Source organism: Lemur catta, chromosome 20 (genome assembly GCF_020740605.2).
Source record: "Lemur catta isolate mLemCat1 chromosome 20, mLemCat1.pri, whole genome shotgun sequence".
NCBI classification, from domain to species: domain Eukaryota; kingdom Metazoa; phylum Chordata; class Mammalia; order Primates; family Lemuridae; genus Lemur; species Lemur catta.
In genome coordinates, this window is record NC_059147.1 from 23,255,183 (window position 1) to 23,270,905 (window position 15,723).

At 55.0% G+C, this 15,723-nt stretch overlaps 2 protein-coding genes across 2 annotated transcripts in view; one reads left to right on the forward strand and one right to left on the reverse strand.

Moving 5' to 3' along the window:
- Positions 1–18: 18 nt before the first annotated feature.
- PLEKHG4 (pleckstrin homology and RhoGEF domain containing G4) lies at positions 19–8,115 on the forward strand. Its single transcript, XM_045533492.1, has 20 exons — positions 19–529; positions 712–807; positions 883–1,006; positions 1,096–1,189; positions 1,267–1,341; positions 1,423–1,539; positions 1,707–1,805; positions 1,899–2,047; positions 2,196–2,334; positions 2,433–2,549; positions 3,914–4,096; positions 4,356–4,858; positions 4,932–5,178; positions 5,934–6,023; positions 6,105–6,326; positions 6,419–6,589; positions 6,670–6,847; positions 7,273–7,389; positions 7,537–7,773; positions 7,861–8,115. The coding sequence occupies exons 1-20, from the start codon at positions 19–21 to the stop codon at positions 8,031–8,033; spliced, it is 3,642 nt and encodes a 1,213-aa protein (XP_045389448.1). The 3' UTR covers positions 8,034–8,115.
- A 672-nt stretch (positions 8,116–8,787) lies between these two features.
- The window catches only part of KCTD19 (potassium channel tetramerization domain containing 19), a 29,485-nt gene continuing 22,549 nt past the window's right edge, over positions 8,788–15,723 (reverse strand). The window contains exons 8-16 of the mRNA XM_045533493.1: positions 14,893–14,996; positions 14,258–14,400; positions 13,964–14,047; positions 13,594–13,708; positions 12,559–13,186; positions 11,001–11,192; positions 10,676–10,830; positions 10,250–10,351; positions 8,788–9,037 (exon numbers count right to left, since the gene is read on the reverse strand). Coding sequence (XP_045389449.1) covers positions 8,924–9,037; positions 10,250–10,351; positions 10,676–10,830; positions 11,001–11,192; positions 12,559–13,186; positions 13,594–13,708; positions 13,964–14,047; positions 14,258–14,400; positions 14,893–14,996 — 1,637 coding nt within the window. The 3' untranslated portion in view covers positions 8,788–8,923. The remainder of the gene's footprint in view (positions 9,038–10,249; positions 10,352–10,675; positions 10,831–11,000; positions 11,193–12,558; positions 13,187–13,593; positions 13,709–13,963; positions 14,048–14,257; positions 14,401–14,892; positions 14,997–15,723) is intronic.

A 15,723-nucleotide genomic window follows, 5' to 3' on the forward strand; every position in this document is an offset into this window, starting at 1 on the left:
CACCGTTAGGAGGGGGTGATGGAAGGGCCCCTGGAGTATGGGGATGAATCCCCAGACTCCCAGGGCCATGCCACAGATTGGAGATTTGCTGTGTGCGGTTTCAGGGATGCCTGGGAGGAGGAGGAACCTGCTCCCCAGCTGCAGGTCAAGGACTCCAAACCTCTAAGTGCACCAGCAGGGGCAGCCCAGGGTGAAGGGCTACACAGCAGCCCTTTGTCCAGGGAGCTTCAATTACCCCCAGAACAGATGGCTTCAGATGGGCCAGGAGATGCCCAGAAGATTACATTAGGAGGCTCCTCAGTCCAGTCAAAGGAGCTGGCCCCCTCTGGAGTGGAGAGTCTCCTGTGTCCCACGTCGTCCCACCTCAGCCTGGCACAGGGTGAGAATGACAGCTCAGGGATAGGCTTGGTAGGGGACCCAGATCCAAGCAGGGCAATTCTAGCCAGCTTGGGCCCTGGGGAGTTGGACAGTGACCCTGTGGACCTTGGAGACACTTTATCAGAGACATCATCAAAGCTGCTGGAGGCAGGTAAGAGAGGCTGGGCTAGGGAAGTCTGGGAAGGGAATGAGGATGCCTGGAGATGGATGTTGAGACCTGGGGGCAGGGTGTGGGAGGTAGGTCTCTGACTCTATTCAGGCTGAAGCTCAGGTCCAAGGAGGGGTTTCTGGGTAGGTGGTCCAATGCAGACCCAAGCCATTTCCCTTCTCAAGACTCCAGCGGATCCAGCCTTCCTAAGCCTACTGACTGTCTCCTGGCCCAGGACCTCACCTGGGAGCTGCTGGCCAGTGGCATGGCTACCTTGCCAGGTAGCCAGGAGGGTCTAGAGGTGGTGGAGGTGGGGTGGCCCGGATGGGTGGGTATTCACTGCCTCCTCCCCACAGGGACTAGGGATATAGAAGGCCGAGCAGTACTGCTTCTGTGTGCCCACAGCCCAGCCTGGGTTCACCCCAAGTGTAGCAGCCATGAATTCATCCGCCTCCTGCTGTACCTGCGAAGCATCCCCAGGTTTGGGGGAGGAGGTTGGGGGACTGAGTCTGAGCCAGGAGATGTCAGGACCTGGGAATCAGATACTGAACTGAAGCTTACCCCTTTAGGCCCGAAGTACAGGCCCTGGGACTGACAGTGCTAGTTGATGCCCGAATTTGTTCCCCAAGCTCATCCCTGTTCTTGGGGCTCGGCCAACTACAAGTGAGTACAGGATTGTAGCTCCCCCTCATTCCTTTTGTGTAGAGTTGGGGGCAGGGCTGAGCTCAGATTCCTTGCAGGAAGCAGCCCCAGGGTCGGTGCACCAGGTGCTGCTAGTAGGAAAAATGCCAGAGGAGGTGCCTTCTGGCCTACAGGTACTGAGCCAAGCTGGCTAGGGCTGGAGATGGGGTGCTTCCCCAGCCAGGCCTGGGTCACAACACTGTCTTCTCCTGCAGCTGGAGCAGCTGCCCTCTTATCAGAGCCTGCTGACCCACATCCCCACTGCGGGGTTGCCCACTTCACTGGGAGGATATCTGCCTTACTGTCACCAGGCCTGGCTGCATTTCCGGATGGTTAGTGCACCGGGTAGGGGTGAGGGGGTTATGTAGGCAACCTGGGCCTACAGAGGAGTCTTGAGCCCTGGCTTGAGCAGGGCAAAGCTGGCTGCAGTGGCCTGGAATCCTGGAGCCCTGGGACCAGCACTGCATGCTGCTCTGGTCATGCCTGTCTCTGCTCACAGCGTCTGGAAGCCCTACTGCAGAGCTGCCGAGAGGTTTGTGCCCTGCTCCAGGGGGCCATCAAGAGTATGAAGGCTGTGCCCCAGCCCGTGGAGTGTGGGGTGAGTATCCCCTTCCAACACCTTCCTGAGTGCTCCCTGTCTCCCTCCTTCTGTCCCACGGCCACCTCCACTGCCTATTGCTGTCAATCACAGGAAGCTGGTCAGCTGCTACGGCAGGCACGGGTCCTGATGCAGCAGGTGCTAGACTCACCACAGCTGGCATGGCTACAATGCCAGGGGGGCATGGAGCTGGCGCGGCTGAAGCAGGAGGTCCTGGAGGTGATCCTAAGTCCAGACTACAGGTAGGTGCCAGCCCAGCTCCCAGATCTTGGCCCAGCCCAACCCACCAGATCCCGTGCCAAGGACTCAACTGGCTGGCTCAGAACCAGGATAGGGTGGAGTGAAGCAAGAGGACTGGCAGGAGCCCTAAGACCATGTACCCTGTACCAGGCCAGCAGTGGACAAGGCTGGTGAGCTGTATGGCCGTGTGGATGGACTGCTGCATCAACTGACCCTTCAGAGCAACCAGCGAGTACGGGCTCTAGAGTTGGTTCAGATGATGGAAGGCCAAGAGGGCAGGCTGCACCAGGTGGGAACTACTTGCCCAGAGTGAGTTCTTCCCCTGATCTCAAGTGTGACCCCCACCCACAGCAGCCTCCTCACCTTTCCCTGCTTGTGCTCCTCCAGATTGAAGTGTGGCTACAGCAGGTGGGCTGGCCAGCACTGGAGGAGCCAGAGGATCCCTCACTGGACATGCTGCTCCAGGCCCAAGGCCCTTTTCGGGAGCTGGACCAGGTTGCCCAAGTAAGTTTGGTCACTTGTTCAGGTATTAGGGACTTGGAAATGCAGGAGTGAGTGAAAGCAAATCAATTCCTTGCTCTCTTGAAACTATTAGTCCAGCAGAGGAAATCAGTTGTAATCAAGCACAGTCATATATGTGATTGCAAACTGAGGCAAGAACTCTGGACAGAAGCAACACAAGTGATTCTACCTGAGGGTGTAACGAAGACCTGATCCAGCAGGGTGTTGGGGAAGCTTTTTGGGGTTGATATTTGAGTTGAAGGATAAGTTGGGGTCAACTAGGCAGAAGAAGTTGGGGATGGGGGCTATTCCAGGCTGGGGAAGCAGCACGTGGAAAGTGCTTGTGGCAGGAGGGGACATGGTGCACCTGAGGAGTCAGAAGATCCAGTGAGGTTGAAATGCAGAGAGGAAGAGGGACATTGGGGTGAGCTGAAGTGACATGAGGCTGGAAGACTGGTCAGTGGCGAGATCACTGGGCCCTGTAGCAGTGTAAAATTTAAGCAGGAGTCTCAAAGATCTGTATTCTAGAAAGATTACTTTAGTTTCTGAGTAGACAGTGACTTGGAGGGTGGACATGGAGCGTCCAGTGAAGAGGTAGTTGCACTAGTCTGGGTGGGAAATGATGCTTTCTTTGGCCAGGATGGTGGCAGGGGAGATGGGTTTGAGGGATTGATGGATTTGATGGTGGATCTATGTGGGAGGGTGAAGGAGAGGGCGATTGTAAGGATGAATGTTCCCAGAGAGAGGGACTAGCAGATGAGGACATTTGGGGGGGTGGAGCACATTCATGTGTCCAGTCTTGGGTGTGCTTCTAAGCTGGCTGTGAGGGAGGAGAGAAAGGCCCTTGGGTGTTGGGCCTGGAGCTCAGAGGAGAGGTCTGGCTGGGGAGGGTCATTTGGTGGGCGTGGGTGTGTGGATGACATTTGAAGTTGCTTTCATAAGCTTGCCTGGGAGAGAGCGCACTGTCTCAGGAGCTCCCCATGCTTAATGGCCCAGGCGAGGGAAGGGGAGCTGGTGGGGGGGGGGACCTACTGGAGAACGACAGGGAGGAGTCAGGGATGCCCAGGAGAGAGCGGGCTGAGTGCTGTTGAGAGGTGGAGTAAGTGAGGCCTGGGAAGTGCTAGGGACAGGGGCAGAGGTGGGGCTGGAGTGGGCTGGTGCGGAGTGAAGACTGGTAGTAGTGAGGACGGACAATTCCTCCAGGATGTTGGCTGAGGGAGGAGAGTGGATGCAGGTAGGGCCTGGAGGGGGTGGGGAAACTTTTCCACCACTGGAGAGACCTGGTGATGACATGTCAGTGGGAAAGATCTGGGTTTGGGCTGGACCATTAGGCCTGGGCTGGCTGAGCCCAGTCTCTGTCTCTCCAGGAGCAGGTCAGGCAAGGGGAGAAGTTTCTACAGCCGCTGGCTGGCTGGGAGGCAGCCGACTTGGGCCCCTGTGGAGCGCGATTTCTGGCCCTGCGAGCCCAGCTGACTGAATTCTCTAGGGCTTTGGCCCAGCAGCGCCAGCGGCTGGCAGATGCTGAGAAGCTGTTTCAGTTCTTCAAGCAGGTGGGTGAGGATCCTGTCCCTGCCTCCAGGTGGTCCGTGGGACCAGAGGGGTAGCTGCCTCAGCTCTGCCACAGCCTGAGCTCTTCCTGGTCATGCCACGTGTTCTCTTTCCTTCTCTTTAGTCTGACCCCAAAATCCAGCCACTGGGGATGTGGCCTGGGGCCAGCATCCTGTGGGATGGGGAGCAGGTAGAGGAGCAGAAGGCTGGGTGGTCGTGGTGGGGTCTTCGTCTAACAACTGTCTGGGCCTGGTGTTGCAGGCCTCAACGTGGGCTGAGGAGGGACAGCGGGTGTTGGCAGAGCTGGAGCAGGAGCGCCCAGGGGCTGTGCTGCAGCGGCTGCAGCTGCACTGGACAAAGCACCCTGACCTGCCTCCTGCACACTTCCGAAAGATGTGGGCTCTGGCCTCAGGGCTGGGATCAGAGGGCATCCGCCAGGAGTGCCGCTGGGCCTGGGCGCAGTGCCAGGACACCTGGCTGGCCCTGGATCAGAAGCTAGAGGCTGCCCTGAAGCCACCATCGGTGGGTAGCACAGCTAGCCTGTGTGTCAGCCGGGTCCCCAATGTACCTGCCCCACCTCCCCTGAGGAAGTCCTACAGCTTTGATCGGAATCTGGGGAAGAGTCTCAGCAAACCTACCCATCACTGCCACCGTGCGGCCATTGTCACTGCCTGCCACGGACCAGAGGCTAGAGGAGGTGCCCAGCCCCAGCTATCCCCTCCTGTGCCTCCACTAGGCAGCTCTGACCCCAGGAGTCCCAGCAGGTACAGGCAGTGGGCAGGGAGGGGAGGGCAGTGGGGGTAGATGTCTTGGGTCCTGACTCCAGCTACCTGGTAGGCTACAGCTGGTGCTGGCAGAGATGGTGGCTACCGAGCGGGAGTATGTCCGGGCCCTCGACTACACCATAGACAACTACTTCCCTGAGCTGGATCGCCCTGATGTGCCCCAGGGCCTCCGCGGCCAGCGTACCCACCTCTTTGGCAACCTGGAGAAGCTGCGTGACTTCCATTGCCATTTCTTCCTGCGTGAGCTGGAGGCTTGCACCCGGCACCCACCCCGAGTGGCCTATGCCTTCCTGCGCCACGTAAGCCCCACAGGCCACGTGGCTTCCAGCTGATTCTGCCACACTCCCCAAGGAGCACTAGCACATGCTTGGTGCCAGGCCCTGTGCTGGGTACAGCTATGAGCAAGACTGACAAGGTCCATGCATTTCAGGGTGCTCTTAGTTCAGTAGAGGAGACATAAAAGTGAAAAAGATACTTTTAGATTACAGTTGGAGCTAGGAGAAAAATAAGCAAGATAGATGGTTGTGAGTTACTGGCAAGGCAGGGCTTCCCACCTTTAGGGAGCAGTTACAGAAGGCCCCTGAGGAGCTGACATTTCCAATGAGACTGAGAGGAGGAAGTGGAGTAACAGTGTTCCACTCCGAAGAAAGAGCAAGTGCAAAGCCACATGGCAGGAAAGAGGCCTGGTGGTTAAGGAAGTGAGCAAGGACATGGCTGAGTGTAGTGAGCAAGAGAAGGGCAGTCCGAGGTGAGGTGAGACCAGAGAGATGTTCTCAGAGCTGTGGGGGGAGCAGAGCTGAATGCAGAGGCTCAATTGGACGGTAGCAGACTTATTCCCCAGAGGGCCTGTGGCCACACCCACTCAGCACAGGGCCTGTTCTTGAGGTATCACCCCTTGTTCAAAGCAGGCAGGTTGGATCTGTTGGGGGAGGCCTCCCTGGGGAGTCATCTGGTGGCATTTTGGTGCTTTCAAGCTGAGGGTAGTCTGGCCCGGGGGGGCCAGCCTTTGGGAGCTGGCCCCCTTGCACCTGGGCTGAGCCACATGTCCTTGTAGAGGGTGCAGTTTGGGATGTATGCGCTCTACAGTAAGAACAAACCTCGCTCTGATGCCCTGATGTCCAGCTATGGTCATGCCTTCTTCAAGGTGAGCCTGAGACTGTAGGAAGAGTAGAGGCATGGGAGCAGTACCCTGAAACCATTCAGTGGTCTCCCATCCACCTGACAGGACAAGCAGCAAGCACTGGGGGACCACCTGGACCTGGCCTCCTACCTGCTGAAGCCCATCCAGCGCATGAGCAAGTATGCGCTGCTGCTGCAGGAGCTGGCACGGGCCTGCGGGGGTTCCACGCAGGAGCTGAATGCCCTGCAGGCAGCCCAGAGCCTTGTGCACTTCCAGTTGCGACACGGCAATGACCTGTTAGCCATGGACGCCATCCAGGGCTGTGATGTGAGTCATCCCAGGCTGCAGTGGGTGGGGACAGTAGATGTGGAAGAAGGGGGCAGAAGAGGCTGGGCACCCACCGGGCCCCAACTTTGCAGGTCAACCTCAAGGAACAGGGGCAGCTGGTGCGACAGGATGAGTTCATGGTGCGCACTGGGCGCCACAAGTCCCTACGCCGTGTTTTCCTTTTTGAGGAGCTGCTGCTCTTCAGCAAGCCTCGCCGTGGGCCTGCAGGTGTTGACACATTTGCCTACAAGCGCTCCTTCAAGGTAGGCCCAGCTGACCCTGGCCCCTGCCCCCTCCTTCCACCCCCCCATACTTCAGCAAGCCCCTCTCTCCCGCCACACAGATGGCAGACCTTGGCCTCACCGAGTGCTGCAGGGACAGCAATCTGCGCTTTGAGATATGGTTCCGTCGTCGCAAGGCCAGGGACACCTTTGTTCTTCAGGCCTCCAGCTTGGCCACCAAGCAGTCCTGGACGGCTGACATCTCCCGCCTGCTCTGGCGGCAGGCTGTCCACAACAAGGGTGGGTCTCTGCCCCCTACTTCACCCCACACTTCCCTACCCGGAGAGCTTATGTTGTCCCACAGGAGCCCAGGGAGGGCCTAGGGACCTGGAAAAGCTTGGCAAGAGGGGAGAAGGCGCAGCAGCAGCCAGTGCAGAGGAAGGAACTTCAGAGTCAAGCAGTCCTGCTGTCACTGTCTCTGACTTTGGCCGCAACATTAACCTCTCTGAGTATCAGGGGCCACATCTCTAAAAGGGGCATTAGGACAGCTGCCCCACAGGATTATTGGGAGGAGAGAGCCTGGCACCAGCAGTGCTCAGTGCCCAGGACAGTTAATCTGCTGGATGTGGGTATACAGGAAAGACTTATTATTGGGGGGTTATATAGAGGACCAAGGACAAGGCTAATGTCCAAAGGGGCCCTGCTCATGCCCATTCTCCATCCAGAGGTGCGTATGGCTGAGATGGTGTCCATGGGTGTTGGGAACAAGGCGTTCCAGGACATTGCCCCCAGCGAGGAAGCTATCAACGACCGCACCATCAACTACATCCTAAAGTGCCGAGGTAGCAGTCAGGCTAAAAGGGGTGTGGGTGAGGACAGCTGTATGGGAGGCACTGTGGACCTCTGCCATCCCTGGCCTGTGCTCCCATCGGGGTCTTGGGCCAGGCCAGGCTCTGGTCTGCCCAAACCTGACCCTCTCTCTTATGCAGAAGTTCGCTCTCGGGCCTCCATTGCTGTGGCCCCATTTGACTATGACAGCCCCTACCTGGGGGCCTCGAGCTCCCTTCCTGGAGACCCTGCCTCTTGCTCTGTTCTGGGGCCCCTCAACCTGCACCTATATAGAGACCCAGCTCTTCTGGATCTCCGCGGGCCCCTGTATCCTCCCAACTTCCCAGAGGAAGCAGCGCTGGAGGCTGAGGCGGAGCTGGGCAGCCAGCGCTCTCTGAGTATGTCTGGGCTTAGCCAGAGGCAGGAGGGCATGGCTTGGGGTCTGGGCCTCCCCTGCTGACAGCTTACCCATTCTTCCTCCTTAGCTCCTGAGGACTCAGAGGTCTCATCCCAGTGCCCATCAGCCAGTGGCTCCAGTGGCTCTGACAGTAGCTGTGTGTCAGGGCAGGCCCTGGGCAGGGGCCTCGAGGACTTGTCCTATGTGAGTGCCATCTTGCCCTATACTCACCAGCCCCTCCCCAGCCTGCCTTTCCTGTAGGCAGAGCTGGGGGTGGGCAGGCCAGAGCTATTCTCCAGAGACCTCCCTAGACTCAGAGCTAGGGAAACAGGCATTCATGCCTAGCCTGGCACCACAGGTGTGAGCCCAGGCTCGAAGACAAGCAGTGGATCCAGCAGCCTGTAGCTCCAAGCAATACCACCTCTCTGGATCTGCCATGACCAGGGCATGGCTGGCACCTGGGCCATCTCCAGCACGCACGGACAGCCCTGTTGACTACCCTTTCTGATATCTGTAGCCATTGGACACACTGGAATGGGCCCCCCTCCCCAGGGGAGTCTGGCTGCAGAGCCTGAATGAGCATCCTGATCCCAGGCTCCTGGCCCCATGTCCCCTTCTGTTCCCTCTCCGGCTCCCACCCTAGGTGTGGGTTAAGAATAGAATAGGTAGAGAGTGGGCATTTGTATGCTCTAGGCTGGTGAGGCACCATATGGTTCCGGGTAGTGACTAGGCTTCGCCCACCCTTCAGGAGGAACACAGGTGGGCTCCCAGCAGCTGCTCCTCAGTCCCTGGACTTAAAGCTGACGTCCTCAACCATAGGAGCCGGCCCACTCCTTTTTTACCCTTACCCTTACCTGTCCTGGTCCCCGAAGGCCCAGCCCTTTTTTCCTGGAGCAATTTGGTTATTATGACTTGATGCCTTTTGAATAGTTTTCAAGAGAGTTGTCTAAAATTATCTCACTGGTTGTTAGGCCTCCGGTGTCTCAGAGAAGGAGTCTAGGCTTTTGACTTGTGATTTATTCTTTTATTTGTTTATAATAAAAAAATAGATTTTATATGTATCCTTGGGTGGGCACACACATTCTGGGTATATCCACAGTTAAAATGAGCCTTGGTGGGTGGGGGCATGCAGGGCCGTGTCTCTGGGCACCCTAGCCTTCTTGTAAGTACTTGCCCAGGATAGAGTAAGAGACAGACTTAGATAGGCCCCTCTGGATGAGCAGGTCCATGCAGCGGCCGTATTTCCTGGCGAAAGGCAGTGTGAGCTGGAAGGAGATGCTGGTCTTACTTTTGATTTCCTAGCCAGTTGCTTACTCCAGCTCCATGGGGGTCAGAGTGGGGGGTCTCCCATCTGGGCAGGGGCAGGGATGGGGCAAGCCCTATTATTAGGGACCTTTGATGATCTAGGGCTCAGTTCAGCCCAAAGGGCATCTCACAGGCCTGTGGCTAGGAGTGGCTATAGGAAACTGAGTAGAATGACTAGAAGATCAAAAATATATGTTTCCTGATACTGGTTTTTTACTTTCTTTCTTTCTTTCTTTCTTTTTTTTTTGAGACAAGGTCTTATTCTGTTGCCCTGGCTAGAGTGCAGTGGCATCATTGTAGCTCACTGCAACCTCAAACTCCTGGGCTCAAGTGATCCTCCTGCCTCAGCCTCCCAAGTAGCTGGGACTAAAGGCACATGCCACCATGCCCAGCTAATTTGTTTCTATTTTTTATAGAGATAGGGTCTCGCTCTTGCTGAGGCTGGTCTCAAACTCCTGACCTAAGTGATCCTCCTGCCTCGGCCTCCCAAAGTGTTAGAATTATAGGCGTGAGCCACTGCATCTGGCCCTGGTTTTCTACTTTCTAGCCATAGATGCTGACTTCAACTTTACAAATGACAGGTAAGCCAGAGGCCTAATAGTAATTGGGTACTAGTGTGCTTATGGTGAATGGTATTATAATAATACACTTGATTATGGAAATATCAGATTAATGAGAAATTAGCTAAATCTTTCCCACCTACAATGCTAAGATTATTTTAAGGATGATCATTCCCTTACCCTTATTGAACATTTTCTTTTTAAAGAATGCTTTAAAACAGTTTAAATATGAAAGAAAGGTACAAAAATGGTTCTATCATGGCTAAGTAGGTGAAGTTGGTATCACTGGTTGAAAAGGTCTAACTCCCATATAAGCCAAAGCTCGGGCTCATATGATATTCTTCCCCAAGTGTGGCCAGGGTTATTAGTGATGAAGGCACAGTTGGGATCATTGGAATGATAAAAAATAGTGGCTCAAGTACTGCTTTTTGACTACTCTGAATTGGTTAATTTCAGCCATCATTTCTCCGCACCCTGGGTCCAGGGACCAGTGGCCTAGCTGCCTGCCTAGCCTTTTGGGCAGCACTGGCCTGGCCCTGGTACAGCAAGACACGGTGTCCGTCTGAGGCATCCACAGGGTCTCTATTCCCAGGGGGTACAGGTGACCCTCACCTCCACCCAGCTGTACAGGCGCTCCTGGGTGTGCCGGTCATCCTTGAAGCCGCTGATGGCCAGCAAATCCACCACAAACTGCTTGGGGCTGATGTGCAGGGTCTGCCAGGAGAGCCCATGGTCAGGCAGGGCAGGGCAGCTCCTAGGCCCTCAGTGAGATGCAGAGCAGGGACTTCCCTGGGCCTGCAGAGCCACAGGAGTTGGGGGCAGGCACTGTCACTCCAAATCTGCCCCTTGGCCAAGGTGAAACTGCCCTGCCTTCCTGTACCTGCCTTTCCTGCCCTACTTCTGCCCCTGACCTCTTCCCCTCACACCTCCCCCATGCCTATTTTGGCTTGCTTCCTCTTGTCTTGCACCACTTACTGCAGGGGCAGGGAATAGGTGGAGAAGGTACAGAGTGCCCCAGGGTGCCCCTATCATACATACCCACAGCCGGTTGGCCAGGGAGACCACCTTGGCTGTGATAGCTTTGGGGTCCTTTTGCCTGATGGAATCCAGGATGATGTCTGTCAGGAAGCGGTGACATTTCTGTGCATAAAACATCTCTTCCCAGGACAGAGAGAAACTCAGGAAAGCCACCTCTGTGGGGGACGGAGAGTGGATATGGCCATATCTGCCCACAGCTAGGGCCTTAGAGACAGCCTGGAGGAAGGGGGGAGGCGTAGGGCTCCCAAGGGACACTGTCTGCCTGAAGTACCCTGGGTGGGGGCTCAGGCATCTCCACAAGGTATATATGGCTCCAGAATCTCACCTGGGGCCTGGGGACTGGTTTGGGGTGGTGTAAGCCCGAGGTGCTCCATATGTGTGGTGTAGATGATGCTGTCTTCAAAGAACATGCAGGAGCCATCACTGCCCACCACCGGGGGGTGAGTCACTTTGAGGATGACCCCTGGGCTGTCCACCTCACTGGCCTCAGGCAGAGGCTGCTCAAGGGCTGGGCTTTCTGTGAAAACAACATGGGGAAGGGCTCTCCTTAAGCCACCTCAGAGCCCAAGCAGATGGGGGCGGCTCTGGTGATAGACCAGTACAGTCTTGTTACCCCAACCTTCCAGCAGCAGCTGCCTCTAGGTTCTCAGAAGTGACACGCTGGACTGGCAGGGGTCTGTCCTGGCCTATTCTCTTTTCATTGCTCTGGCATCATTACAAGCCAAGTCCTGGATTTTGAAACTCCAAAGAACTCTCCAAATTCCTTTGCTGAACTAAGACTGGTATCAAATAGGGCCAATAATAATGCAGTTGGGGACCAGAAAGCTTTATAAAATTGTAAAATGAAAGGAACTATTGGGGCCAGCTTTTGATGCATGCCCATTCTGGAAGAGTGGACATTTGTTACCCCAAAGCTTGACAGACCATCTTAGGGCTTTCAGGCCCAGTCCAAGAAGGCCCTTCCAAGCAGGGCCTGAGCCACTAAAAGGGAAGGTGACAGAATACAGAATAGGAAGGAGTTGGAGGGAGCAGAAGAAACAGCCTGGCATGGCAGTTGTCAGCATACTTCCCGGGGCCGCCTCCCCTCTACCTGGGCACACATGCGCTCTCTCATCAGCTCAGTCTTCGTAGACCCTCCCGTCTCCTGGACTTTTCCACTTTCCTCGGCATCTGACACATAATATGTACTCTTCCCCAACTTCTACTTTTGTCCACTCACCTCACGAAGGACCTACCCCCATTGCAGCCATCCAAGCTGGAAACCTGGCCCCTCCTTGGCCTATCCCCCTGACTTCCCCTGCTGTCCAGCCCATCTCCCTAGCCTAGAATGAACTCAGAGGCTCCAACATTCCCCCTGCTGCTGCTGCTGCATTCTCTCTGAGCCTGGAGCAGACTTTCTGAAGTACACACCTGGCCAGTGCTCCCTTGAAAATCCCTCAGGGACTGCCCACTCCTGTCAGGATTGGAACAGAGTAGCACATCGTGATGCTGGGTCACAAGGCCTGTCCTGATGATATGTCTTCTGCCTCATCTCCCTTCACACCTGCACATGAAGTCTGGCCTCCAGCTAGACCAATGCCCTGTGCTTCCACTAACTCCCTAGGCTTTGCTTTTCTTCCCCTGCTGACTCCCCAGCCTTTTCTCTGTTCCTACTTCACAGACTCCCCCTTTGCACAGTGCTCATCACTTCACCTGTGTGATCTTTTGTTTCCCCAAACCACACCAGTGTGTCAGTCACTTCTGTATCTGCTGGCCTGGCACAGAGCTGGCATCAGTTAGTTGGGGCCTCTAGTCCCCCTTTGTCACAAACTCACTCTAAGGTCTTGGCCAAGGAGTTTGCCTTTTTTGTTGTAAATGAGACCTAGGGATGGGATAGGACTCACCTCTCTCCTTTGGCCTCTGCTTGCCCCAGTCCTTCAGGGTGACGGCTCTTTTCATGGGGCAGTAGGACTTAAAGTTTGGCTCTGGCCCCTTGTCTTTTGCTCCAGCCCCAGCCCCTGCCTGCAGGCCTGGATCCTTCTCTGAGGCTGTGGAATGGGCTTTCCAGGCAGCTGAGGTGCTGGGCTGGGAAGCAGCCTCACTTCCCAGGGGGAGCTGCAGGGTGGCCTCCTCCAAGGGGTTGCCCCGGGGGGCTGTTGGTGACTGGAATCCCCACTGTTTGCAATTGGCCATGTCCCATTCCCTCACTAGGGAGATGAGTTTCTGCATGGGGGTGACAGGAGGCTCTTTGGTTTCAGATTTCTGTGTGAGGTTGACTGTGGTGTACTTCTTCTTGGGGGGACTCTCAGGGTGGCCCCTCCAGGGTCTGGGGTTGGTACACAAGCCAGGGCAGTGTGAGTACGTGCTGGGGTTACCCGCCCTCTTGGTATTTCGGCACAGGGACACCTGGATGGATGGGGTGTACTGCTCAGCCTCCTCTATCTGGCTGGACCTTGCTAGGTGCCCCTTGGCCTTGTTCCATGGAGTCCTGTCGTTGCCATCTTGAAAGTCCACAGGCATGTAGGCTGTGGTCTGGAGAGGGAGGGGCACATAGCTCTGGGCATGTTGTGCATTGATGTGGAGGCCTTGCCCAAGATCTAATAAGCTGGGCCTCCCAAGACTGCACTTGCTCATCTAGAACAATTCCACCCCTGACATGGGCTACCCATTTGAGCTTTGCTCAGTCTGAGTGGGGGTGGTCCCAGCCCAGGGGCGGGGGCCTCTCACACTCCAATAGGAGATATTATCGGCATCACAGGCTGCAAGTGACCAGCATGTACCTGTGCCTCTTTCAAGGTTCAGAAACCAGTTCCTGTACTAGGAACCTGTGTAGGCCCTGCTCTTTCATTGTGTCATACCTCTTGGTAGCTGGGCCTGCCCTCGAGCCCTGTGGTACTGTTCTTTAAAGCCAAAACCAACCAAAGAAGGATGGGACTTACTTCTTTGGCATCTCTACTGAACTCCACCAGTGACCCTAGCCCTTCTGTCATCACATGCAGTCTCCTGATGGGAAAAGCTTCTTCATTTTCAGATTCTTTCTCCTGGGTCCATGCCCTGTAGAAACCAAGAGGGTGAGTACACACTTCCCTCAGGTCAGGTCTGCCCTTTGGCTGGGAGTTAATGCTAGACAGCAGGGGAGAAAGGGTTCTTAAAGGATTTTGCTTAGGTCACTGGCCAATCCTGGGCCTGCTTCACTTCCTCAACCCCAGGGAGAACAGGTGCCACTAGGAGGTGAGACTAGGACAGGATTTCCAAGGAAATTTAAAGGCCCAAACTCCAAACATGGAATTCAGAGTGAAGTTTCCTTACTTGTATGCCTCACATTGTGCAAGGGCTTCTGAGAGGGACGGAATGTTGTATTCCTCTACCTCTTGGCAGAAGAGTGGCCATTCCCTGCAAATGACAAGGAGACGTCAGGCTGGGCAGCTGGGGTAGGAGTGTGGGAGGGGGCATAAGCTCCTAGAGCTGCTACCTCAAACAACTGTTCCCATGCTGAAAATAATATAACCTCCTCCCCAAAGGGTGCAAACTCAGGTTTCCTTTGTTGCAGAGGGAGGGGTCAGCCTCCATGATTTCATCATACCATTTCCTTACTTCACTTACTTAAATTCAGATGGTAAAAACAGTTTTCCAAGTCTCAAGAAGTTTAGAACGTGTCGGAACATTTGGCCATCCCCGTGGACGAGCAGGGTCTGTCCATACGTGATCCAGTACACTCTCTGAGGGTTGGACAGTAGTTCTGGATACTAGAGGGGGTTGGACACCAGACTTGGTCAGTCCCAAAGGGTAGAGGTCTTTAGTAAGGAGCAGGTCAGTCTTCTCTTGCTCCATTTTCCCAGCCATGCTAGAGCAAAGGCTTTGGGATTTCCATCTTCCTGTCTTGTCAGCCACAGAGAACCACAGTGGAGAGCAGAGCATCCAAAGAGAAGTACATCATCTCTGCTTCAACTTCTGCTGCCCCCTAGACCACCAAGGGGCATTTGGAATTCCACTCTACCTCCTTCTTGGTTCAGGCCCCTCAGAACTGGCCTCCTTCCTACCCACACACTTGAGGGCCTTCCCAGCAGACTGTGCATTCCACATCTGCTCCTAAATAGAGCACTTTGGGCAGTGGAGTTGGGGAGAAAGTCCTTGTTCTAAACAGGCGCTGGAGGCTGTGTGAGGGTCAGGTGACAGGTCCCAAAGCAGCTCACGTGAGGAAGCCAAAGGGGGAGCGGGGAAGCCAGAGCCAGCCATACCTTCAGCAGGGTCTGCAGGGTGGTTGCATACCAATGGCTTCCAACATAAACTTTGATGATCTGTTGCGGGGAATACACAGTGATCTCTGCTGTCCACTCCTCATCTATGGAAACCAGTGAGACAGAAAACATCAAATGACCAGAAGGGAAAGTAGGTAGGGCATTTTGGTCAATAGCGTATTGCATGTTAACACTCAATATCTTCCTTAGTCATTTGTGTTGCCTGCTCTGAGAAGCAGCAAAAATCCCTGACATCAACTTTTCCTGCTGAACACTGTGTGGTCTCCTGGCGGTGAGGTGGGCAGGTTTAGAATAGCAGCTTTGAGGGTCAGTCAGTGACTCTGGGGGTGGGAAGGGTAAGCCCTCTGGAATTCCAACCCTGAGGGCACTGTTCCTCTTCACCTGACCCCCTCCATCAAGAAAGCTGGGCAGATGATCCTGTCTGCTTACATTGCCAGCTGCCTCTGGTTTCTGCCTAGGTGTATCCCGGGTGTGTAGCTTTTCATGTGGCCACTCAGACTGAAGCTAGGAGCCCCTCTGTGTGTTTGTGCTTATGGTTTGGCAAATGTCATAGGGCTAGCTCTCATCAAACCCCTGTCACTTTTATAAAGACCAAACCTCTAGGCATGTCTGGAGGATGGGGGCTGTATGCTGGGAAGATCAATCTATGACCCTTTTCTGAGGGGTGACTACATTTAGGCCTTGTTCTGATGTTTGGAATTAGTTTCAAATGAGCTTTGTAATGACTGAAGGGTATATAACTAGATTATATAACCAAGAGATAAGTATAGAATTAGACAGTGAACTCCAGGAAGGCAGGGACTGAGTCTG

Bases quoted from the DNA above. Each gene is read 5' to 3' on its own strand.
- PLEKHG4 (XM_045533492.1), top strand. From the start codon at position 19: ATGGAAGGGCCCCTGGAGTATGGGGATGAATCCCCAGACTCCCAGGGC. The intron at 1,342-1,422 runs GTACTGAGCCAA...CTTCTCCTGCAG, and splicing joins AGGTGCCTTCTGGCCTACAG to CTGGAGCAGCTGCCCTCTTA. The intron at 1,540-1,706 runs GTTAGTGCACCG...CTCTGCTCACAG, and splicing joins CCTGGCTGCATTTCCGGATG to CGTCTGGAAGCCCTACTGCA.